Source organism: Canis lupus, chromosome 20, assembly GCF_003254725.2.
Source record: "Canis lupus dingo isolate Sandy chromosome 20, ASM325472v2, whole genome shotgun sequence".
In the NCBI taxonomy this organism is placed as follows: Eukaryota; Metazoa; Chordata; class Mammalia; order Carnivora; family Canidae; genus Canis; species Canis lupus.
The window spans coordinates 44,688,155-44,713,312 of record NC_064262.1 but is presented as its reverse complement, the minus strand read 5'-3'; the positions used below and the strand labels follow the sequence as shown (position 1 = coordinate 44,713,312).

The following is a 25,158-nucleotide window of genomic DNA, read 5'->3' as shown; positions in this document are numbered from 1 at the left end:
CTCCAGGGTCACGCCCTGGGCCGAAGTCAGGCACCAAACCGCTGAGCCACCCAGGGATCCCCAACATCTACCCTTTTGAGGGCTTCATTCCCTGCCTACAAGGCCCGCGTGGCTTGGCCCCTGCTACCTCCTGCTTCCTTCCCCTTCTACCTTCCTCTCTCCTTGCTACAGCATGCATCTCAGAGCGTTTGCATTGGTGTGCTCTCCACTTAGAATTCTTTTTCCTTAAATAATCTGGCTCTGTCCCTGGATTCATTTTTTACCTATTAGCCCTTTCTCACTGAGGCCTCCTCTTTCAGCTCATCACTCGCTGAGTCTTTCTCCTCCATTGATTTGGCTATGGCTTCATGATCTGTCTCCACCCCCACCCCAAACTGGACGCTCTCTAAGGGCATGATTGGGTCTAGTGTGACCCCAGCACCCATAGCAGACTTTTGAGGAGTCCCCCAGCGGGGCTGCCTGGGACCTCTGGGGAAGACACCCCAAGTGCCAAGCAAAAACCTTCAGGTTCCTCTGCCAAGTAACTCCTGGCCCCTTCTGGAGTATCAGGAGTGAGATTGCCCTTTACCTCTGTTCAGGGCTCCTCCAAGGACTAAGGGCAAGCAGAAGTGACCTGGTGGAAGAGCTCTGACTCTCCATAGCTCTCTGAGCCTCAGTTTCCTTATCTGTCCTTCCATCTCTGTGAGTTATCTCACAGAAATTGCCCCCTCTGCCCCTCCCTGTGCTTTCCTCCTCCACTGATACAGGCCTGATGGAGGGTGGGTGGGTGGCTGGCATCATGGCAAAAGCCAGAGCGCCCATGTATCCTGGTAGTGTGGTGTTGCCATGGCAACTGGCATCCTGGTTCCCTGGTGACAGGCCTGAGTTCTGGGCCTAGAGGTGGTAATCTGTCCAGGAAGGGAGAGAGGGAGCCAGGTGTCCCTGGCAACACTCATAAGCACATGGAGGAGAGGATGGGGACTCATGTCTTTTCCTCAGGGCAGGGGTGGGGGGAGCAGTTCAGGCTGAGGCCCAGGTGGGGGCTGTCCCAGTTCCTGGTCAGGGCCAGCAGGGAAGCTGAAGCCTCCAGGGGTCCTATGTCCCCTAATACTGCTCACTGTCCCCTTCACGCCCAGTCCTGCCAGTCTCCCCACGGCTCCTCGTGCTCTCCCTCCTCAGGATTCCTTCCCCACACAGGTCGTTTCCTCCACCTAAAAGTTTCTCTTCCTGGCTAGTTCTTCAGCCTGAATATCCCCCTCTGACCTCCTGGCTCAGCCTGGCCCCTCTAAGTCACTACGCCCCAGATCAAGCCTCTATCATGTTGACAATTAAGTTATTGCTTCTTTGCTTGTGTGATGATTGGTTTAATAAATGTTCCCCCTGCCAGATGCGACGCACTAGCAGTCTCGGTCACAGCTGTGTCCCACACACCAAGGAGGCTGCTCTCAATAGATCACTGTCGACACTCTCCCTTCTCACTCCAAGGCTTGCCCACATCACCCCAGACAATGTGGTCTCATCTCTGTCCCTCAGGCTCTTTCTGGCACCAGGCTTGAACCCTACACATTACTTCCACCTGGAATGTTCTGAAACATTCTTGGCCCTTCTACAATGTTCTGGAATGTCCCAGAACATCTTAGAACATTCTGTCCCCTGCTTTTTTTTAAAGCTGGACATCACCTTCTCAAAGAGGCTCTCCGTAACCTCTTAGCTAAAGCAGTCCTTCCCACCTGGTCACTCTCAGCCCACTGGATTTGTGACAGTTACCACCATCTGGAAAGGCCTTGATCATTGACCCATTTGCATGTCTCAAGTTTGTCTTTCTCATTGTGATATACGTAACAGAGTATCCTGTTATGATCCCCATGCTATTGAATGGAAGGGGTCAAGGAAGAGACCAGGATTTGGTTCTGAGCTCCAGAGTAGAACAACTCTGATGCTCTCCCGCTGAAACCTTGGGAGAGTTACTTACCTCTCTGAACCCCAGGGTCTTTCTTTTTAATTGAGGCATAATCTACAAATGACAAGGTGTGCCCATTTTTGCAGTACAGCTTCCTGAATGTTTACACTCCTCTGACCTAAATACAGAACACCCGCAGCCCCCAGGGGACTCCCTCATGCCCCCTTCCAGTAAGTTACCGCCCCCAGAGGTAGCCCTAGGTCTGACATCTAGCACTTCGGCTCCATCTGACCAGTTGTTTTTTTTTGTTTTTTGTTTTTTTTTTTTTTTAAGATTTTATTTATTTGAGGGGCACCTGGTGGCTTAGTGGTTGAGCATCCCCCTTTGGCTCAAATAGTGATCCCGGGATCCTGGGATCGAGTCCTGCATCAGGCTCCCACAGAGAACCTGCTTCTCCCTCTGCCTATGTCTCTGCCTCTCTCTCTCTATGTCTCTCATGAATAAATGAATAAAATCTTTTAAAAAATCTTTAAAAGTTTTTTATTTATTTGAGAGAGAGGGGAAGGAATGAGAGAGCACAAGCAGGGGGAAGGGCAGAGGGAGAGGGAGAAGCAGACTCTTCACTGAATAGGAAGCCTGATCCTGGGCTCCAACCCAGGACCCTGAGATCAAGACCTGAGCTAAAGGCAGATGCCCAACCAACTGTCCCTGACCAGTTTCACTTTTTGTTTGTTTTTTTTAATAATTCAGCTTTAATGAGGCATAGTTGACATCTAATAACACAACCATTTTCAAATGCCCAGTTCATAAACCCTCGTGTGTTTGCATTGGAAAAAAAAAAAAAGCCCAGTTCAATGAGTTTTGACAAATGTAAATGACCCTGTTGCTCCATTACCAGGATATAGAACATTTCCATCACTGTAAGTGGTTGTGCCTTTTTGTCATAAAGGCCTTTTGTCCCTGATGATCTGCCTCAGGGGGCCCCAAGCTGTCACAGATTAGCATGGCTTATTTGTGAACTTTACACAAATGGACGCATATAGTGTGTTCTCCTAGTACCTGCTTCTTTCACTCAGCATTGGTGAGATCCACTTGTGGGATATACATAGTGTTGGGTTGTCCTTTTTCCTTGTTGTGTAGTATTCTATTATGTGATTGTGTCACCATTTGTTTACCCATTGAGTTGTGGATGGACCTCTGGAATTTTTCCAGTTTGGGGCTCTTATGACCCTTTGTATTTATGTCTTTGGTAAAACAATATCTTCCTTTCTGTTGGATAAATACCTGTAGTGGGTTAAGTGGGGTCCCTGACCCATTTAATTCATGTCTTTCTGGAAACCCAGAATGTGACCTTATCTGGGAATAGAGTCTTTGCAGATATAATTTAACTAAGGATCCAGATGAGATGCCAAACTGAATTAGTGTGGGCACCACTAAGAGAAATGAACACACAGAGACATACAGAAGAAGGCCATGTGAAGATGCAGGTAGATAATTGGAGTGATGTAGCCTCAAGCCAAGGAATTCTAAGAACTGCAGACAACACTAGAGCTGGGAGAGAGGCATGATTCTCTTTCCGAGTCCCCAGTGGGAACCAACTCTGCCAACACCTTGATTTCAAACTTTTGGCCTCATGAACCATGAGAGAATAAATTTCTTGTGTTTTAAGCCATCCAGTTTGTGGTCATTTGTTACAGCAGCCCCAAAACACTCATACATTGCCCAAGAAGGGGACTCCATATAGGGCACAGAGTATACACACATTCCCTTTTAGCAATTACTACCAAATGGCCATCCCAAGGGGTTGTACCATTTGATATTCCCACTAGCTGAATGTGAGAGCCATAGCTTCTTTATCTCTAAAATGAGGACAGTAAGAACTATTTTCTTCCCTTTGGGGATGTGGTGAGAATACATGAGAATACACAGTTTGGGGCACTGAAAATACTCTGTAAATGGTAATTTAAAAAGCGACCAAAACGACCACCAAGACGCAACTCATCTCCATCTATATATTTTTTAATTTTTTAAAAAAGACTTTATTTATTTATTTATTCATGAGAGACACACACAGAGAGAGAGGCAGAGACACAAGCAGAGGGAGAAGCAGGCCCAATGCAGGGAGCCCAGTGTGGGACTCGATCCCAGGACTCCAGGATCACGCCCTGGGCCGAAGGCAGGCGCTAAACCGCTGAGCCACCCAGGGATCCCTCTATATATTTTTAAAAAGATTTTATTTATTTATTCATGAGAGACACACAGAGAGAGGCAGAGACACAGGCCGAGGAAGAAGCAGGCTTCCTGCAAGGAGGCCGATATGGGACTCGATCCCAGATGCCAGGATCACACCCTGAGCCGAAGGCAGATGCTCAACTGCAGAGCCACCCAGGCATCCCTCCATCTTTTTTTTTTTTTTAAGATTTTATTTATTTATTCATGAAAGACACACAGAGAGAAAGGCAGAGACATAGGCAGAGGGAGAAGCAGGCTCCAGGCAGAGAGCTTGATGTGGGACTCGATCCTGAAACTGCGGATCACACCCTGAGCCAGGGGCAGGTGCTCAACCGCTGAGCCACCCAGGTGTCTCTCCATCTATCTTTATTTATTTTTTATTTTTATTTTTCCATCTATCTTTATAGTGGGTTTTTTTTCAGCTTGTCCCCAGCACGAGTCACATACAGGTGAGAACAATTACCTCCTGTAGGAGGAGCCAGTGGAGGCTGGATTCTGGGGTGATGGTGGGGACACTGGGAGGCCTGAGAGAGGCCACAGGGCTGGAAGTGACTAAGATGAGCCAGATCATAGTCAGCCCAAGAAAATCCTATTCATTCATTCATTCCTTTGTTCATTCATTTGTTTGTTCATTTATTCATTCATTCACCAATGAATTTGCTGCCAGTTGATGCTGGATGTAGGAGGCTAGGACCCTGGCAGGGCTCCAACCTAGATACAGCCTGGGCAGCCAGTCTGGATGGAAGGGAAATAGCCCTCCTCTGCTGGGCAACCAGGAAGGCTTTCTGGAGGAGGACACTTGTGATGGATGTGAAAAATGTGGATGCACAGAGACCAGTCTGATCTTCCCTTCTGCTATACCTGAGTGCACAGTGTCACGTGGCTCCCATAACAAATGACCACAAACTGGTGGCTTAAAACAATAGAAATTTATTCTCTCACCCTCCTGGAGGCCAGGAGTCTGAAATCAACATGTAGGCAGCCATGCTACCCCTGAAGGCTCTAGGGGAAGAATGCTTCTTTGCCTTTTTCAGCTCTGGTTGCCCAAGGTGTTCCCTGGCTTGTGACAGGATCACCTCAATCTCTGCCTCTGTCTTCACATGGCTTTCTTTATGTTTGAATTTCCCTCTCTCTCTCTTTTTTTTTAAATTTTTATTTATTTATGATAGGCACACAGTGAGAGAGAGAGAGGCAGAGACACAGGCAGAGGGAGAAGCAGGCTCCATGCACCGGGAGCCCGACGTGGGATTCGATCCCGGATCTCCAGGATCGCGCCCTGGGCCAAAGGCAGGCGCTAAACCGCTGCGCCACCCAGGGATCCCTCTCTCTCTTTTTAAAATACTTTATTTTTGAGTAATCTCTACACCCAACATGGGACTTGAACTTACAACTCCGAGATCCAGAGTCACAGACTCCATCACCTGAGCCACCCAGACTCCCTCCAGCTTTCCTTCTTTTTATGAGGACACCAAGTTATTGGATTTATGGTCCACCCTACCCCAGGATGATCTCATCTTGAGCTCCTCAACTTAGTTATATCTGCCAAGACTCTAATTCCAAAACAAAAGTTGTTTTGAGATTTCAGGTAGATATGTCTTTTGAGGGGACACCATTCAACCAGTAGACTAAGAGTGTTTGTTCAGCGTCTTTTCAGTGAGACAGTTCACCAGGGGGTAGGGCGTTCTTAGTTTTGTCTGGCACGTGTGTCCCATGCCCACCATAGGGTCCAAGGCACAGGAGGCCGTCAAAAGTACTTGCTGAATGCCTGATTAAAAGAAAGGAGAAGGGTGCCTGGGTGGCTCAGTGGTTGAGTGTCTGCCTTTGGCTCAAGTTGTGATCCCAGGGTCGGGTCGTGGGATGGAGTCCTATATTGGGCTCCCTGCATGGAGCCTGCTTCTCCCTCTGCATGTGTCTCTGCCTATCTCTGTCTCTCACAAATAAATAAGTAAAATATTTTAAAAAATAAAAGAAAGGAGAAAAGGGGTCGTCAGCATGAGGCTCTGGAGAGGGCTTGAGCCTCAGAGTCAGAGAGTGACGGTCCCATTTCTTGCTCTTAATCCTTGGCAGGCTGCTTCTACTCTCTGAATCTCACTTTCCCTGTTTTGCAAGGTCATCCATGAGGCCCAAGTCTGGGGGTCACATGCCCCCAGTAGGACACTAGGACGTATAGCTATGGTGGTGGTGGGAGGGGTTGCAGGCAGGTAATCTAGACTGCAGGTAGGTTAGAGAAGGTGGACCTAGCTCAGACCTAACTTGAAAGAGGCACTGGAAGTGTTGCCAGCTGGGGTGATAGAAAGAACAAGATCAAGGGCAACTGTTTATTCTTCATGGAGCCACTTATAATCCTGGAAGGAAGAGGTCTATATGCTTCTTTTTTCCAACAGGTGAGGTGAGGTGAGATTCATATAATGTGAAATTCATCATTAAACAAAAAGATTTTATTTATTTGACACAGAGAGAGTACAAGCAGGGGGAGCCAGAGAGGGAGAAGCAGGCTCCCCACTGGGCAGGGAGCCCAACACAGGGCTCAATCCCAGAATCCTGGGAGCATGACTTGAGCTGAAGGCAGGTGCTTAACCGACTGAGCCACCCAGGCACTCTTAAAACTCACCATTTTAAACTGAACAATTGGCATTTAGTGCATTCAAAATGTTATGCTACTCCCATAGCCAGGAAGAAAAGAGTCCTCACCTCTTGGGGAGTTGACATTCCAGGGGGAGGATGGATGGTAAACAAGAAAAGAAAATACATGACAATTCCTCAAAAAGTTCCTCACAGATCTACTCTGTGATCTAGCAGTTTCACTCCTAGAGATGTACCCAATAGAAGTGAAAACAGGACTTTAGTATCTGTACGCATGTGTTCACAGCAGTGCTGATCACAATCACCAAAGAAGGGAACACCCCAAAGGTCCATCAATGGATGAATGAATAAATGAGATGTGGTCCATTCACACTACAGAATATTACTCAGTCATGAAAAGGAATGAAGCCCTGATACACCGTACAGTGTGGAGGAGCTTTGAAAACATTATGCTGAGAAGGCCACATATTGTATGATCCCATGTATGTGAAATGTCCATAACAAATAAATCCATGGACACAGAAAGCAGATTGGTGGTTGTAAGGGGCTGAGGAGTGACTGCTCGTGGGGATGGGGGGGTTTCCTTTTGGGACAATGGAAATGTTTTCGAACTAGGTAAAAGTGATGATTGCATGACATTGTGAATGCACTAAATGCCATTGAATTGTATACTGTAAAATGGTGAATTTTATGGTGTGGGAATTATATCTCAATTTTATTTATTTATTTATTTATTTATTTATTTATTTATTTGTTTGTTTGTTTTTTTAAGCTTTATTTGGGTCACCTGGGTGGCTCAGTGGTTCAGCATCTGCCTTTGGCTCAGGTCATGATCCCAGGGTCCTGGGATCCCACGGGGAGCCTGCTTCTCTCTCTGCCTGTGTCTCTGCCTCTCTCTCTGTGTCTTTCATGAAGAAATAAATAAAATATTTTAAAAAAGATTTAGGGGGATCCCTGAGTGGCTTAGCGGTTTAGTGCCTGCCTTCGGCTTCAGGGCGTAATGCTGGAGTCCTGGGATTGAGCCTTATGTCTGGCTCCTTGCAGGGAGCCTGCTTCTTCCTCTGACTGTGTCTTTGCCTCTCTCTCTCTCTGTGTCTCTCATGAATAAATAAAAATGAAATCTTTAAAAAAAAGATTTATTTATTTGAGAGGGGAGAGGCAGAGGGAAAGAATCTCAAGCGGACTCTATACTGAGCACAGAGGCCAACATGGGGCTCAATCCCACAACCCCAAGATCATTACCTGAGCTGAAATCAAAAGTCAAACTCTTAACCAACTGAGCTGCCCAGGTGCCCTTATATTTCAATTTTATTTAAATTTTTTTTATTTCTTAAAGATTTCATTTATGTATTTGACAGAGAGAGAGAGAGAGAGAGCGCTCGCACAGGTAGGCAGAGTAGCAGGCAGAGGGAGAAGGAGAAGCAGGCTCCCTGCTGAGCAGGGAGCCCAATAAGGGGCTCAGTCCTAAGCCCCCTGGGATCATGACCTGAGCTGAAGGCAGACACTTAACCAACTAAGCCATCCAGGTGCCTCTATATTTCAATTTTAAACAATAGAAAACTAAGATACAATACAGAGTAATGGGGGAAAAATCAAGCTGGCTTGGGGACAGAGAGTGGGTGTGGGAGAGGAAAAATGCTGAGAGCCGCTTGGACTTGGAGCTTACCACCTGAGCTGCCCTGAGTGCTTAAGTTATTTACTTCATCCTGGCCTTGCTCCGTCCTGCAGGGATACTCTAAACACGGGGAAACTGAGATATAAAGAGCTGGAGCATCCCGCCCAAGGACTTGAGGCTTACAAGAAGTAGATGCAGGGCAGCCCGGGTGGCTCAGCGGTTTAGTGCCGCCTTCAGCCCAGGGTGTGATCCTGGAGACCCGGGATGAAGTCCCACGTCAGGCTCCTTGCATGGAGCCTGCTTCTCTCTCTGCCTGTGTCTCTGCCTCTCTCTGTGTGTGTCTCTCATGAATAAATAAATAAATACAATCTTAAAAAAAAAAAGTAGATGCAGAACTAAGGGTAATAGCAAAAATAGCGAGCATTTGTTAGGTGTTGACTGTCTATACAGAAGCAAAAGGAGGCACTAGGATCATCAGCAGCGTGTTCTGAGGCCACTTGGTGGTGAAGGGCAGACAGGGCTGACGCCAGCCCCAGGACGAGGCTGTAGGAAAACAAGGCATCCCCTAGCCGCCAGGCCTCCATTTCCTCCTCTGTAACACCTGGGGGTTACAAGGAGGCCTCTGAACTCTGACCTGGGGCCGGGAGTCCCCCAGCTGGTCTGGAGCGGGGTAGCAGGTGGCGGGCCCCCACCTCTGGGAGAGCAGTGCCAGCTGTGGGCCAGATGGTGGCCAGACCAGTGGACATCGTCTGCTGTGTCCGCCTCCAAGCTCTGCCAGACCACAGGTCAACATTATTGAAGGAGGTTGTGCAGTAACCTCTGGTGGGCCCTCCGGGTCCTGGAACCTGCCTGTGTCCCATCCCAGGTGTGACAGCCAATCAGGCTCCAGTCAAGAACCCCGGGGGAGGTCCCTGGCCCTGCTCTGCCTCACCTTCACATCCCTTCTGCTGCATCTCCTGTTGGCACCACCTGCAAAGTACGTCACAGCTAGGACCACCTCCTTGGGAGGAGCCCCATTACTTGGCCTGAATCCTTGCTTCCTAAATAATATCCCTAAATCAAGATATTCCCCCGACTGTTGGTGTTGGTTACATGGCTAGGCAACACGCCAGGCCTGCTCCTGCCTCAGGGCCTTCGCACTGACTGTCCTGTCCCACATGATCTTGGAATACCTAGTATGTCCACTGCACCATGCGCCTGCAGTGTGCTACACATGAGCACACAGCCAGGGGCCCAGTGAACCTCTTCTTGCTTATCTTCAGCTGTATGTCTGTGTGTCTGACATGTGGGTCAAATCTTGGTGTTTATGAAGTGTGAGTGCATATGGATGCCATTGACTGCAACCCTATGTGTGGCAGGCGTGTGAGCTGTAGGTCTCAGCTGAGTGGGGTTTGATGCCTACATGTGGTTCATCTGGAAAAAAGGCTCAAATGGCAGGCTGAACTCCAGTGGGCAAGGGTGTGTGTGCAGAGCTTGCCAGAACTTGAGCTGCTCATACACGAACACATTCAACATTTATTGAGCACTTATTGTGTGCTAGAGCAGTCACCAGGGCCCCTCAGCACCTGGTATCTGTCAACTTGCACAATGTCAACACCTGAGCATTTAACACAAATGACTGAGTATCTACTGTGTACCCACCTGATCCTCAGCTGCATATGGATCAGTTGAGTCTGCTTCTATCCGCGGAGCCCACCCAGGCAGCCTTCTTGCTTCCTCCTTGCCCCTTGCATGTCTAACCCTCTTCTCCTAGTACTGATCTCAAGGAAAGCTCTGAGCTTCATTTGACCCCTGGATCCTGCTCAAGGCTGCACAGGAGAGGGTTTTCCAACTCAGAAGGTGAAAGCATAAGTGGGCACAAGGGTGGAGAGAGGATCCTGGGAACTTGGACCCTTCTATGGTGGAGATTCTAGGTTTTCAGTAGACTGTGGGGTGGGGAGCGTCTTGAAGGCTCTGGGAGCTTTACAGAGGCCTTGCTGGTCCTGGGTTCCATGGGGGTCTAGAGTACGGAGCAATGAAAGAGGGAAGGGAGGAGGAAAGAAGGAAGGAGAACAAAGAGAGAAAGGAAGGACACAGATGCACAACTTTGAGCCTTGGCTAAAGATTGGGTAATTGCGAGGCTGGAATTTGGGGATTCAAGGGCATTGGGTTCTGCTGGAGTGGACTTTGGGGCTATAAGTGTGGGTATGAAGGGTCTGTGGGCAAGGATTTGGGGGAGTAGGAGTTAGGATTGGAGTAGAGGATGGGGGAGATAATCTGAGGGCAGGGGTTTTGGGATGTAAAAACCAGAATTGTGGTGAAGCAGGAGGTTTGGGGATCTGAGCACAGGTGACTGGGGTCTGAAAGTGTAGGTTCTTGGGCTTGAGGGTGGAGGCTCTGGGAGGGTAGGTCAGGGGAGGGTTGGAATCCACAGCCCTGTTAGAAGGGGATGAATTCCCATGTCTGAGGGAGGTCTTGGGGAGTGAATGACCCTGGAAGGGGAGGGAAAGTTCTCAGAGTTCTTGGACCACTTTCTCCCTGCTCCTCCCACGTCGGCCTTGCCCCTTCCCGGTCGTAGAACGGACCCCTCCCCAGACCTGCCGCACTTCACCTTCGGGCCAGTCCCTGCTCTCCGAGCCCCCTCCCAGGCCCCACCCACTCCTCCCTCCTCGCCTTTGCCCCGCCCCTTCCCAGAGTAGGCCCCGCCCCTCGCCGAGTCTCCGCCCTCTCCCCGCCGCGGAGCGGGCCTCTGCCTTCACTGCCCCCGCCCACCCGCAGACCCCACCCCTCTCCGCCCGGGTCCCACCCCCTCAGGGTAGCAGGCCCCACCCCCCGCCCAAGGCCCCGCCTCCTGCAGAGCAGCCCCGGTGCCGCCCCGCCCCCCGCATCTCCGTCTCCCGGACCGGCGCGCGCGGCTCCCGTCACTCAACGCGCGGCGGCGGCGGCGGCGGCGGGAAGATGGCGGAGTCCGGTGGCGGCGGTGGCGCCGGTGGCGGCGGCTTCGGCGCGGGCCCGGGGCCCGAGCGCCCAAGCAGGTGAGACCCGTCCTCGGGGTGGGCCGGCACCTGCCCCGGGGCCGGGGTGACGTGTGGGGAGTCCTGGGGATCCCGAGGGGCTGAGGAGCCACCTGGGCCGGTTCGAGGGTCTTTACGGGGGATTGCGGGCTTTAGGGGGTCACAGAATACTGGGGGGGCCGAGGGCTGCTGAGCGGCAGCTGAAGGCGGTCTGGGGGCCCCAGGACCTCGAGATATCTGCATGCGGCCCTAGGAGTCTGAGGGGGCATTGAGGGGCATGGAAGTCTGAAGGGAAACCCATGGCCTCCTGACGTGTTGGGGGCATGGAGGAACTGGGGATGCCAAGAGGTCTGGGAGGCAGAGAGCCCCTGAGCAGAGGACCGTGGGCAGTCTTGAGCTTGTTAAGGAGAGGACTGGTGGGAGAGCTTGAGGGGCTGAGCCCCAAGGCTTCCTGGAGGGTGCTGTAGGACCCTGAGGTGTCTAAAGGTGGTCCTCAGGGCATGCTGAGGCAAGTCCTGGCAGGGGCGAGGACTGTGGAAGACTGGAGTTAGGGGGCTCAAGTGAATCTGAGGGCCTGAAAGAGGCCTAAAGGGCCTAGGAAAACCTGAGAGGGAAGGCTGAGGTCCCCCCCTCCAGGGGGGGGGGGCGTCACTGTGAGTCTTGTTGGACAGAGAGGGGACTGGTGTTCCCACGGGTCCTAAGGGGCTGGAGTGGGTTGTGGGTAGCCTGAGGATGCTGAGAGACCCCTGAAGGTCTAAGGAGAGTCCATCCTTGGTGCTTCTCTCTCTCATCTCCATGGGGTTCAGATCCTCCTCCAGGCTGGGGCACCTGGGTGGCTCAGTGGTTGAGCATCTGCCTTTGGCTCAGGTCATGATCCCAGGGTCCTGGGATCAAGTCCTGCATCGGGCTCCCCACAGGGAGCCTGCTTCTCCCTCTGCCTATGTCTCTGCCTCTCTCTCTGTGTGTGTTTGTCTCTCATGAATAAATAAATTAAAATTCTTTAAAAAAAAAATCCTCCTTCAGGCTAAAGGACTTGAAGCAAGATCTTGCCCACACACAGACCAAGGGGGCAGAATTCATCCCCTTTGGTCAAAGGGAGGCTCCCTTTTCCTTTGTCCAAGTCCTGAGATAGATTGCTTGAGCTCCAGAATTGGTGTAGGAATTGAAGTTGTTTATATGCAGTTTTGGATTCTCAGAGGGGAGGAACACCTGCCTTAGGTAACACAGCCTCCCTCTTATTGCACAAGGTCAGTATAGCCCAGATGCTTCCATCCTGGCCTCCCAGGAAAGCCTGTCACCCCTTGGCTGGTGAAGGAGGAAATCTGGGCTCTTCCTTGATGGTGAGCTTACAGGAGCAAATAATTTCAGTGTGATAAGTGATGAAGTTGTTCACTACCTGTGTGCTCTGGAGGAGTCCTTATTGTGGAGACTTGGGCTGGTGCCAACCAGAAAAACCTGATGGCTTGGGCATAATTTGGGCTTTAGGGCCCTGCAGCAGGGAGCAAGGAGAGATCAAAAGATTTGTAAGACATTCAGGGGTAGAGTTGGCAAGGCTTGTTGACTAGGCATGAGGTGACATGTAAGGAACAAGGGGACCACAAACCCTAGGTCCCTGCCTTGCGCCCTGGAATGGGATAACCTGGGGGCAGCAACAAGGTGTAACTAATTATATACCATATAATTCACTCATTTTAGCTGAGTAGTTGAGTTATACAGTTGTGTACCCTCTAATACAATCCAGTTTATTTTTTTAATTTTTATTTATTTATTTTTAAAGATTGTATTTATTTGTTCATGAGAGACAATGAGGGGGGGAGAGAGAGAGAGAGAGAGGGGCAGAGACACAGGCAGAGGGAGAAGCAGGCTTCATGCAGGGAGCCTGACGTGGGACTCGATCCCGGGTCTCCAGGATCAGGCCCGGGGCTGAAGGCAGCGCTAAACCGCTGATCCACCAGGGCTGCCCATAATCCAGTTGTTTTTTAAAAGGCTCACATCACTCTAAAGAGTTCCCTCAGGCCCGTGGTAGTCAACCACACTCCCATCCCCAGCCCCAAACACACCCTGATCTACTTTTGCTCTCTAGTTTTGCCCTTGTAGAAATTTTACATGAATGGAATCCTACATATGTGGCTTCTTATGCCAGGCTTCTTTCCTTTAACTAAATGTTTTCAGAAGTTCATCTATGTTGTCACAAGTATCAGAAGCTTGTTCTTTTTCATTGCTGCAGAGTATTCCACTATATGGACAGATAGTTTGCTTGTTCATTTACTGGTTAATGGACATTTGGATTTCTGTTTTGGCAATTACAAATAAAGTCCCTGTGAACAGCCAGGTATGCGTTTTTGTGTGATGCATACTTTTATTCTTTTGGCTGAATACCTTTGGAATGGAATGACTGGGTCCTATGGTAGATGTGGGTTTAACTTTTGAAGAAACTGCCAAACCGTTTTCCAGAGTGACTGTGCCATTTGCATTCCCGCTAGCAAATGTATAAGAGTTGCAGTTGCACCCCATCGGTGCCTACACTTGATGTGGCCAGTCTGTAATTATAGTCATTTTAAGTATATACTAGAATCTTATTTTGGTTTTAACTTTTTTCTTCCTAATAAGTAATAATGTTGGATACTTCTTCATGGTGGGTATTCACATCTTTGGTAAAGTGAAAGATTCGTATCTTTTAAAATCTGCCCATTTTCTAGTTGTGTTGTCTTCTTATTGCTTACTTTTAAGAATTCTTTATGTGTTCTGTCTGTAAATCGTTTATCAGATATATGATTCACAAACATTTTCTCCCTGTCTGTGGCTCTTTCTTTCTTTCTTTCTTTCTTTCTTTCTTTCTTTCTTTCTTTCTTTCTTTCTTTCTCTCTCTCTCTCTCTCTCTCTCTCTCTCTCTTAATGATATCTTTCACAGGGCAAAATTTTGTCATTTTGATGAGGTCCAGTTTATCAGTATTCTTCCCTATGGATTATACTTTTGGTGTCATATCTAAGAAATCTTCTTTCTTTAAATTTTATTTTAAGGAGGCTGCATGCCCAGCGTAGACCTTGACACAGGGCTTGAACTCATGACCCTGAGATCAAGACCTGAGCTGAGATCAGGAGTTGGATGCTTAACCAACTGAGCTGCCCAGGTGCTGCTCTGAGAAATCTTTTCTAAATGGAGGCACTTCTTTAAAAGACATCTCCCTCACTTCTGAGATTCCCATTTGCCCCCTTCTATCCATCCCAGTGAAAAATTACAGTTGTCTAGAGCAACTGGTAGGGGAGGGGCTTTTAATCCCTGTGGTGCTCGTATGGGGAGAGGGGCAAGAATCCCTAATATGGTGAGATGGAACATGCAGGAAGAGGATCAAGTTTTGAGGAAGATTGTGGCACACAATATTTTGGCAAGGATCCCTTGAGATCTAAAGGCCTTTGTAACATTGTTCATTGTTCCAAAGCTGCCAGAGAGGCCTAGTGTATCACTTGCCCTTGCCTCATTCCTCTTCATGCTTCCACACTCCCAGGTCATGGCTTCTTAGAGCTATCTGCCTGACCACCGAGGTCTGTTAGCCCCCAGAGCACTTTTTATGGTCACCTTGGATTGTTTAGTAAAATTTATATAGCATTAAAAAAAATTTTATATAGCGTAAAACTCAGCCACTAAAAGTGAATGATTCAGTGATATTTAGTATTTTCACAACGTTGGGCAACTATCCCATCTATCTAATTCCAGAACATTTCCGTCAGTTCAAAAGAAAATTCTGTACCTATTGGCAGTCACTCCCCATTCCTTCTTCCTCAACCCCCTAAAACTATTCATCTAATTTCTGTCTCTACAAATTTATCTGTTTCATAAATGGAATCATACAATATGTGACCTTTTGCGTCTGGCTTCTTTCACTTTGTATAACATTTTCTTTCTTTCCTTTTTTTTTTTTTTTTTTGTATAACATTTTCAAGGTTCATCCACATTGGTGTGTGTATCAGTAATTCATTCCTTTTTATGACTGTTTAATATTTCACTATGTGGACATACCACATTTTGTTTATCCATTCACTAACAGATGGACATTTTCGCTGGTTCCACCTTTTGGGTATTTTGGATAGCGCTGCTATGAACATGCATGTTCAAGTTTTTGTTGGAACACTTGTGTCCAGTTCCTTGGGGTATATATACCAGGAGTGGAGTTGCTGGGGCATATGGCTGTTGTGTGTCTTTGATCATGCTATCACCACCCAAGATTACTTAGTGTTTTTATTAGTGGAAGTGCCTTGAGGGTAGAGAGCATGTCTGCCTTATGCTGTCTTGTGTGCCTGGAGCCAGGATTGCGCTGAGGAAATGAGTGTTCAAGAAATATGGCCAGGGGTGGGGAGGGAGAGGGGAAGGGATGGACGAAAAGAGTGTGGAAAAACTCTCTAGGGCTTGCAGTCTGACTGGTAGGAAGTCCTTTCTATGAGATCGGTTAGTCCTTTGCCTTTTCAGGGAGACCTGTGGGGTTGCCGAGACCTGAGGGGAGGCTGGCCTTATCTGTGAGGTTGGTTTTCCAATCTGCCAGGAGGTGCCTGCATCTGCCGTTTTGTCCCATGAAGGGTTTTGTCATTTGGCCAGGGATGGGGGCGGTTCCTGTCTTCCCCTTGGCCTTTCCAACGGTCCCACAACTCAAGAAACTGTCCTCAGGAGGGACTGAGCTCCCCCACCCCCCACCGCCCCCAGCGTTATATAACTTGTTTGTTCCAACTTTACTTTTCTGCAACCAAGGGGGAAAAAAAGAAAGAGAAAAGCTTATTCTCCTTCCTTCCCATCTCGAGGGATCAACAAAAAACTCGTTGCCTAGTAGAGATGGTCGTTAATAACCAAGCTGAACCTCCGGGATGGTTGGAGTGTGGCTGTCTCAGCCTAGGGCTTGCAGAGGGGAGGTGGGATCCTAGCTGCAGACTCACTCACACAAAAGACACTTGTTCTCTAGTGGGCCCCTCCCAGCTCCACCTCAGGCCCTCCAGGAGGGTCCAGGCTTGGGAGGGAAAAGAGGTTTGAGGCCACTTAGGGTGTTGGGGAGGGCAAGTGGAGAAATTCTCCTGGGAGTTGCACTTCCCCAGCTAAAATTCCATCGCTGTAAGGTACCCAGTTGGCTGAGTTCTGGAGGGACCTTCTAGCCACAGAGGCTCTTCAGATTTTGGGTTGTTGGCATCCTCACTCCTCAGCTCATCTACCTTAAAGGTATCTGGATGGGGCCCAGTCTCGCTGACTCACACTACTCCTGGAGGCTAAAGTGAGGGTATTGGTTGAGGGACATGCTGGCCACAGATGTCTTCATGGGAAGTTATGGCCTAGACACAGTGTGAGCGGGTTTGGCATAGTTTAGCGAGACATCTATCTGCCTCTGGCTTCATGACCTTTGCTTGTGTAAACTTTCTTAACAAGCCCTCTCTGGTGGTGTCCTAAATTGCTGCCACTCAGCCCTGAGGCCCTGGAAGAGTCCAGCCTCTCAACCCTGTATGAAAGACTGGGGGATCTTTTTCTTTCTGAGAAGGTTCTTGTTCCTTTGGCTTTGTCCTCTTTTCAGCCAAGAGGGAGAGGTAGGGGTTTAACCCTTCAGAGATGAGGCCTCAGCTCTTCCTCTTGAGAATTTTGGGAGATTTGGTGGTAGCGGTGCCTCATCAGACCCACCTGTGTCTGTGGTCCCTCCTCTGGTGAGCAGCGCCACCCCACACACTCACTGTGTACCATGGGCATGTTTGCAGCCCTCTGTGCCTTAGATTGCTCATCTGGGAAGTGGGACCATAGGCCTACTGGGCAGGGTAGCTGGGACGAAGCAGACTAGGGCAAGGGTGTGCTTGGGGGGCGCCTGGCACATTGCCTGTGTATCTTATCTAAGTGTTAGTGCAGAAGTGGCGGTGTTATCCTTTGGTCCTGTCGCTGCCAACATTCTGTCTACTGTGCCCTCATGGGGTGTGACGGTATTTCCGGCAGTTGCTGGCAGATCTTGCCTACGAGTCAGTGTGGCAGGTGGGGAAAAGAGAAAGTTGTAGGTTAGTCCATTCTCACTGCTAAATATAAAAAATTGGGTAGCTTATAAACAACAAACATATTTCTCAAAGTTCTGGAGCCTAGGAATTCCAAGATGGAGGCTCCAGAAGGGTTGGTGTCTGGTGAAGCCACTTTCTGGTTCATAGATGGCTGTTTTCTTACTGTGTCCTCAAATGGTAGAAGGGACAAGAGGGCACTCTGGGGTCCCCCCTTTTAAAAAGATTTTATTTATTTATTTATTTATTTATTTATTTATTTATTTATTTATTTTTAAAGATTTATTTATTTATTTATGATAGACATAGAGAGAGAGAAAGAGAGAGAGAAAGAGAGGCAGAGACACAGGCAGAGGGAAAAGCAGGCTCCATGCAGGGAGCCCTACGTGGGACTCGATCCCAGGACTCCAAGATCGCACCCTGGGCCAAAGGCAGGCGCCAAACTGCTGAGCCACCCAGGGACCCCCGATTTTATTTTATTTTTTTAAAGTAATCTCTATACTCAGTGTGGGGCTCAAACTTACAAGCCCCAGATCAAGAGTCACATGTTTTGACTGAGCCAGTTAGGTACCCTAGGGCCCCCCATTATAATCAGGGCACTGATCCCATTCATGGCTCCACCCTCATGACTCAATCACCTCCCAAAGCACCCCCCTTAGCCACCTCAACACCATCACATTGAGGGTTAGATTTTAACATGTGAATTTCAGGGGGATACAAACATGCAGTTGGCTGAGCCATTGGGAGGATGGTGGCACCATGACTTTGTGGTCATGGAAGGGTCAGTGGCAGGGCAGTAGGAGAATGGAACAATTGGAGTCCAAGCCACTTCTGCAACATGGAAAGGGCAGATGCCTCCATGTGGGCCCGGCATCTGGCAACAGTGCAGAGCACAGCTCCGTGGGTCTCTGCAGATTATTGGGGTGGGGGCAGTTGAGTCTGCAGCAAGCTGGAGGGAGCACTGGGCTGGAGGTGCTAGAAGGCTAGAGGGCGGGCCAAGCAGCTCAGCTCCTCCTCCCCTGGGAGCGAGGCGCCCCTTTCCTCACCTCGCCAGCAGGGTCTTGTGAGCTTATGATGTGAAATTGCTCTGAAAACTGCTCAGTTCGCCCCGAATTGTGGAGCATTTGTCTCACAGCTGGACCGCTTCCACCTGGTAGCTGTGACTCCCCTGGGGGACGGCCTTCTTGTCGTCGGCCATAGGGATAGAAAGGTTTTATTAGCCTCCGCTATCATAGTGCCATCTCCAGGGAGCCCATGCCGTGTGTCATCCCACTTTTCTTCACGCCAGTTATTTTTTATTGCCTATCCGCGTGGGAGAGCTTAGCGAGCCCAGGTCGGAGGTTTGTGCTTGCATCCCCACAACCCCCACCCAGATACTTTAAAAGTGGGGCTTTCTCTGCATTCCTGCCCTTTGGTCTTAGGGCATGTTGCAGACTTGGGGTTGAAGGCCCTGGAGAAGGATGGGAAGAGTAAGGGGATGGGGAAGAAATGCCCAGATAGAAATAATTCCTCAAGAGAGGTGACTCTTGGGAAGCTCTGGTGGTGCAGCGGTTTAGCGCCGCCTGCAGCCCGGGGTGTGATCCTGGAAACCTGGGATCGAGTCCCACATCGGGCTTCCTGCATGGAGCCTGCTTCTCCCTTTGCCTGTGTCTCTGCCTCTCTCTCGCTCTCTCTGAATGAATAAATAAATAAATCTTAAAAAAAAAAAAAAAAAAAGAGAGAGAGAGGTGACTCTGGCATCCTGGGCTCCTTTCTCTTGTGTAAAGGACTCGTTTGACGCCTTTCTCTTCCTCTGGTGGATGGTTCCTGTGTGCCTGCTGCTGTGCTTGGTGCTGGGCATGTGGGCCCCCAGGACAGTCAGGCCTTGCCCACATGGGACATGCCAGTAGAGTTAGTAAGACAGTTGTGCAATCATTTCTCCATGTTTGCCATAAATGATCCTGAGGCCAAGTTGGAGGTTCCTGCCTTTTCTGGAAGGTTCTGAGAGTCTCCTCATGAATGAGGTTGAGCTGAATCTGATGGTTAGTGTCATCAGCTTGAGGGAAGGGGGTAATGGGAATTAGACTATTTTCTGGGTATGGACAAGTGGCATGTGTGGGTTCTTCAGCCAAAAGCCTGGGTTTTCAGGGTCATGAAGGTGAGAGGAACTGGAGGGGGTAGGAGGGAAGGAGGCTGAGAAACTCAGGGTGGAGGTGGAAAGTTTGAGTCGGCGGGGGGGACTTGGATCAGATTTGTGTTTGGGAAGGATCCCTTTTTCAAGAGACAAGGGAGCCTGGACCTAGGTGGGAGCTGTAGAGATAGTAAGGTAGGCATGGGTTTGGGGAAGATTTGGGATTAAAATCGTGCCATATGCTGATCGTTGGTGGAGGCCAGGCACAGAGTCACTGGCTCTCAGGTTTCCTCCAGGGATCGAGGAGTGAGTACTGGGGAAGGACTCATCTGGCAGGCAGGAGGTAGGACAGGGCCCTACTGGCCTGCAGCTGTGCTGCCTATGAACATCCAATGGAGAGGGGAGGCAGAGGTGGACATTGGCCTGGAGGGCTGGAGGGCTTGTCTCTGTTCTGGGAAGCCCTCATGCCTCTCCTTGGTCAAGGGCCTCAGGTCTTCTAGCGAGCAGCAACTCTCAGGAATGTCCCTTCTGTTGCGAAGAGGCAGAGGCGTTGGCCTAGCCTTAGCCACCCTGGGAGGTCTCCTCAGTTTCAATTCTGTGCCCCCACCCTGAGCTTCACCTTAGGAGCACATACCACACTACTCTTATTGCTCTCTCTTCCCCTCATCTGTTGGCACATCATGTTGGTTCCACCTTTGAGCCACATCCTTGTGTGGCCCCCTCTTCCATCTCTTCCTCATTCCCTCTTGAAGCCACCATCGGCTCTTGCCCTCCTGGCTGCTGCCCCATACTTTGGCCAGTGGGTCAATCCCATGATATGCATCAGAACATGTCTCTCTGCCTGCTACCTGCCAGGGGGAGTTCCTCGCTCTCAGAACAAATATTGCTTTTCCATGACCCCCACCCCCACCCCCACCCCACCCTCATAGTAAGGTCCTGCCCACCCACTGGGCCCTCTGTGCTTCCACAGCCCTACTGGTCTCCTAATAGCACTCCTCTGGCACCCCTCCTGGGCCTTTGACCTGGCTCTTCCATGGCTAGAGTGTCCTATCCCAGTGCTTTGCACAGCTCCAGTGTTGCCTCATTGGGGCCTGGTGGCTCTGTCCACCCATCTCTGTGCATCCTCTGCCCTGTGTCCGCAGTACATTCTGTACACTTAAAGGCCCATGTCCCCTAGAATGTATGCTCCCCAAGGGCAGAAGTTCCCCATGGTGGCTCTGATTTCATCCAGCAAACCTTACACATAATCTGTGATAGGTTTTTGAGGGGACCTGGCCTGACCTGGAGGCTTCTGGAATAGCCTTCTGCACTGCCCCTTTTTCTCACTGTATGTAATGGCATGGTCTGCGTAGAGAAACAGAAGCAGGCATGTTAGCGAATCAGCCTGTTAGAAGCCAGCAAGCTGTGCCCTTTGGTGTGGGCTATGTTTAGTTAGCGAGCAGGCCTCGGCCCTGTGTCCTGAGGACGGAAACGGCCAGCCACTCTCCCTGTCCAGCTGCCTGCAGTGGGAAGTGGGGGCCGGGGCTGGGCCGCGGGGTCCCCACTGCGGGCGGACCGCCTTCCTCCTGTGGTAGCCGCTCCGCAGCTGTGCAGAGGAGCTCTTAACACTTGTTAACCCCGAGTCTCCAGTCTCTTCCTCCTCACCCTCCCCTCTCCCGTGCTCTTCGGGGAGGACTGGAGAGGACTGCTCGGGATTCACAGAACTCGTCCCCCACGGCTGAGGGAGCGCTTCCCTAGCATTCCTGCTCCGTGGAGCAGGAGCGGGTTTTGGGGCGCTGCCAGCGCGGTGTCAGACCCCTGGCCAACCGGCCGAGTGGCTGGTTTCCTTGCGTACACCGCTTCACCGCGCGCGGAAAATATTGTGATTCGGGAGGAAGTAACCGGCACCTTTGGGGAATCACAGACCTTTCCTGTGAGGGAAGCAGCTTCCGGAATTGAACAGCTCAGCTGAGAGGAAATCTTGAGGGGCGGACCTTTGGGCTTTTAAAGGCCTCGAGGGGGGTCACCCGAGATTGAGGCCGAAGATGTTTTCTGACGCCACAACTGCGAAATTCCACAGGGGTCAGAGACAGAGCGGGCGGAGCGGGCTGGGCTGCATATCCGGAGAGCTCTCCTCTCTACGGGATGTGAGAATTTGAAGCAGCCTGCTGAAGGAAGCAGGAGCAGACAGGATCACCAGAATCTACTGAGTCCCGAGCGGGGAGCAGGGCATTCTCCAAAGGTGGGGTTTAGTGGGTGGCATTGTGTCCTTGAGGCAACAGGCTTGTAAAGGAGCCCCACTGAGGACCCCCAAGGTGGCCTCCTCGTAGAAAACTGGTAACTGTATTTAAAAGTTGTAACCATGTGCCTGCCTTGGTGAAATCTGGTGGGTCCCAGGAGGGTGTCTCTTGCCCTTTCCTCTCTGTCTCTGTCATGCAAGGGGGTAAGGCAGGACAGTTGAGAGCACACAAATGTTTATGCTCCACGTGAGTCACTTACAGAAGCAAGGGGTGGTGTTTTTCTTGCTGAGGCTGATGGCATCGGACAGCCCTGCAGCTCCAGTCTTAGGCTTGCTTCCAGCATTTTAGCATTTAGAGTTGCTGAACTTTCACGGTGGGGGACATGGGGAGCTTGCTGACCTTTCATGGAGAGACGGCTGTCTTGTCACAGGCAGACAGGACTCAGGCTGAGTATAGCCACTACGCACTTGCTGCAGATCACCCAGCTTGGACTTCCTCAACCACCCCCTGCCCCTCCCATCCCTGGGGTAGAAAGCCTGTGTGCAGTACAGGGAGAGGCAGCAGCTGGAGAAGTGGTAACTCCGTGGTGTTTTTTTTCAGAGGCTCATCTGGAATATGGTGGAGAGGAGCCCTAGATCAGAGGCTTCTGACATTGAAAGCCCCCTTTGGTTATGAGCGCCAGAAACTCAATTCTGTGCCTTCAATTAGAAAATAAAAGTTCAGGGGGATCCCCGGGTGGCGCAGCGGTTTGGCGCCTGCCTTTGGCCCAGGGCGCGATCCTGGATCGAGTCCCGCGTCAGGCTCCCTGCAAGGAGCCTGCTTCTCCCTCTGCCTGTGTCTCTGCCTCTCTCTCCCCCTATGTCTATCATGAATAAATAAATAAATAATCTTAAAAAAAAAAAAAGTTCATTGTTCACATTAAACAAACAAAAAAAAAAGTTTGGGGAGAGTTCTCGTTTTAGTTACATTGAGATTCAGGGGCTCAGATGATTTCCTTAGAATCCGCGACTCCTTTCTCTCATCTCTGCCTTCCCTCCTGGCTGGTCAAGGTGACCCCATCTTGCTCCCCACCATCCTAGCAACCTCAGGGGGAAGGTGAATCTCCATTCTGGTGGCTTCAGCAAAAGTCCCAGGGAAGGCACTGATTGGATCACATGGGTCACACCCCCCATCCTGTGGCCAGGGATCTGGGAGGTTCTAATTGGTCATGAGTCTCCCTTTGCAGTCCAGAGATGTGTGATTCCTCCCACTGGGGAATAGGAGGTTCCCTGAGGAAAACAGGAGGCCCTTATCAGAAGAGAGGAGGGATGTTGGCACTCCCTAAAATGGAGGTATTTATGACAGGTACCTTCTGATGCCTAAACTTGTGCTGCTGTTGGAAAGGCCAGGCTGAGCCATCTCCATATCTGCATCTGCCTGTGTCTGGCCTAGCACCACTGGTCATGAGCATGTGCCATTTGGCAGAACTATTTCTTGTGGCCTCAGCACCTATCCTGCCAGGTGAGGTAGCTGGACTGGACACTGAGATGCTGGAATTTGACAGTGCTAGAGTCTCACTGGGTTTTTGAGCAAGTGGTCCTTCAGGGCCATGTAGCCCTGTATCATCTTGCCTGGTCTGTAGAGTGAAGGGGTTTTGCTATCCAAGTGGCTCCATCTACAAAGCCTAGTGCAATGGGGGTGATGTGGGGGGATAGACTGACTGGAATCAGCCTTGTGTCAGTGGGTGGGAATGGGAATGAAATAGGCATAGCCTCAGCCTGAGACTTATCCACTAGTCTGCCCCTGGTACTCCTCACATGGAGGCCCTGGCTGGGTTTTGAGGGGAAAGGGAGACTGTGGAGAACCCTGGCTGGGATATGAGAAGGGAGATCTCCTTTCAGAAGGCTCAGAGGGTAATGTGGCAGAGGTGCATGGAAGAGCTGGTGAACTTGGAAGTGTGGCATAAGGAGGAAGGTTGGGTGGGGGCAGGAGAAGTCAGCCCTTCAACACAGGGAACAGTCTGAGCAAAGTGTGGAGGCCAGACATTCTAGAAAAAAATCCTGCTGAGTGCTTCCTAATTGAACCCAATCAAAGGATAACATACCCAGTCCCAGAACTTGGACCAGGAGATTACATGGAGTGGATGAAGAGAGCAGATATATGCAGTAGATATCTGCAAGGAGCAGAGATATGAGTTAGGCTCCAGCCAGCCAATGCTGCCACCTGGTAGCCATCCACTTGCCACCTCACTGATCCATTTACCCACCTATCCACCCGTCTGTCTATCTGTCCATCCATCTACTCATCCTTCCATCCATCCACTAATCCACCCACTCAGTCATCTAATCAACGAACATGACTGAGCTCTGAGCACATGGTGCCAAGTACCAGACCATAGCAGGAGACAGAACCTGCCCTGCCCTACCCTGGAGAGGCTCCTGTTTCAGCCTCAGAGAGGTAGGCTGGAAACGGATGGTGTATTAGATGGAGCAATGATTAGGGAAGACAAATAGTGTTGGGTTGGGGTCAGAGAGACATAGGGCCCTGGGTGAGGCTCTCCCAGTGTGACCTGATACAGTGGGATTACATCCCTCATAGTGGCTGGAGGATTATTGGGATAGTGCATACCCTTGTCCTGCCACCATTGAGGAGCTACATCCTGCCCTTCCTGCTGTCCAGCTCTATGTTCAGTTAATGTTCAGTGTCCTTGGAGAGTGGTCTCACCCCAGCCTTGGTCTCCCCATCTGTATCATGGAGGTGATATGGGGTCTACCCACTTGGGCCTACAGAGAGGCCAATACCAGCCAGGGCCTCTTGTGTGCTGTATAGCCTTGGGTGGGTGCTTGAACATCTCTGTGCTTCAGTGTTGCCATCTCTAAGATGATGAGAATAGTGGTATCCTTCTTTCCATACTGCCCACCAAGAAGTGAACTGAGAGCCACGTTGGTACCTACCCTGGCCCACAGCCCTGCATGGGGTGGGTGCTCACTCTGCAGGGCAGGGAGGGGCAGAGGTACTGTAAGGCAGAAAACTTGTTGCTGGTGAGGGAAGTAGGGCCTGGGTGTCCGCTTTTCTTTCTAGGTTTGAGCAATGGCCATAGTTTGACAGGTTTGGGATTGGAGGAATGCTGCCATAGGATCCTCCTGTCCATCAGCAGTGGCAGGTCTCCATATGTCCTAGGGTCAGACAGAGGCTGAGGTGATGATGGCACAGGGTCTGGGTAGGCGGTTACAGCCCAGCTTGAGGGACATTGGGCTGACAGTGGCCCATGAAAAATGAAGCTGTGGAGGGCCACAGGGGGCTTAGGTGGGAGAGTGATGGGGTTCAATATTGTTAGCTTTCCTAAGTGGGAGGATGGGCAGTGTCTGCAAAGTTCTAGCTGTGACCCAGTGAATATTTGGGGAATGTAGGGATCCATGTGGTTTGTCCCTGTCATAGAAGGGCAGGATGACCAAGCTGGCAGGGCCTGCTTTGCGTGGAGCTGGCACTGAGCGTGACCAACCCATGCCAGACTCTGTGTATATGGAATCTTGGGTGGGCTT

At 50.3% G+C, this 25,158-nt stretch overlaps 1 protein-coding gene across 9 annotated transcripts in view; it reads left to right on the top strand.

Annotated features, from left to right (window-relative positions):
* The first annotated feature begins 11,173 nt into the window (after positions 1–11,173).
* The window catches only part of KLHL26 (kelch like family member 26), a 28,326-nt gene continuing 14,341 nt past the window's right edge, over positions 11,174–25,158 (top strand). For 3 of the 9 annotated variants that reach the window (XM_025458113.3, XM_025458111.3, XM_025458117.3), the window contains exon 1: positions 11,175–11,323. In XM_025458113.3, coding sequence (XP_025313898.1) covers positions 11,247–11,323 — 77 coding nt within the window. In that variant the 5' untranslated portion in view covers positions 11,175–11,246. Of the gene's footprint in view, positions 11,324–25,158 lie in introns of all 9 variants that reach the window. The other 6 variants (XM_025458114.3, XM_035702548.2, XM_035702544.2 and 3 more) reach the window with 3 other exon arrangements.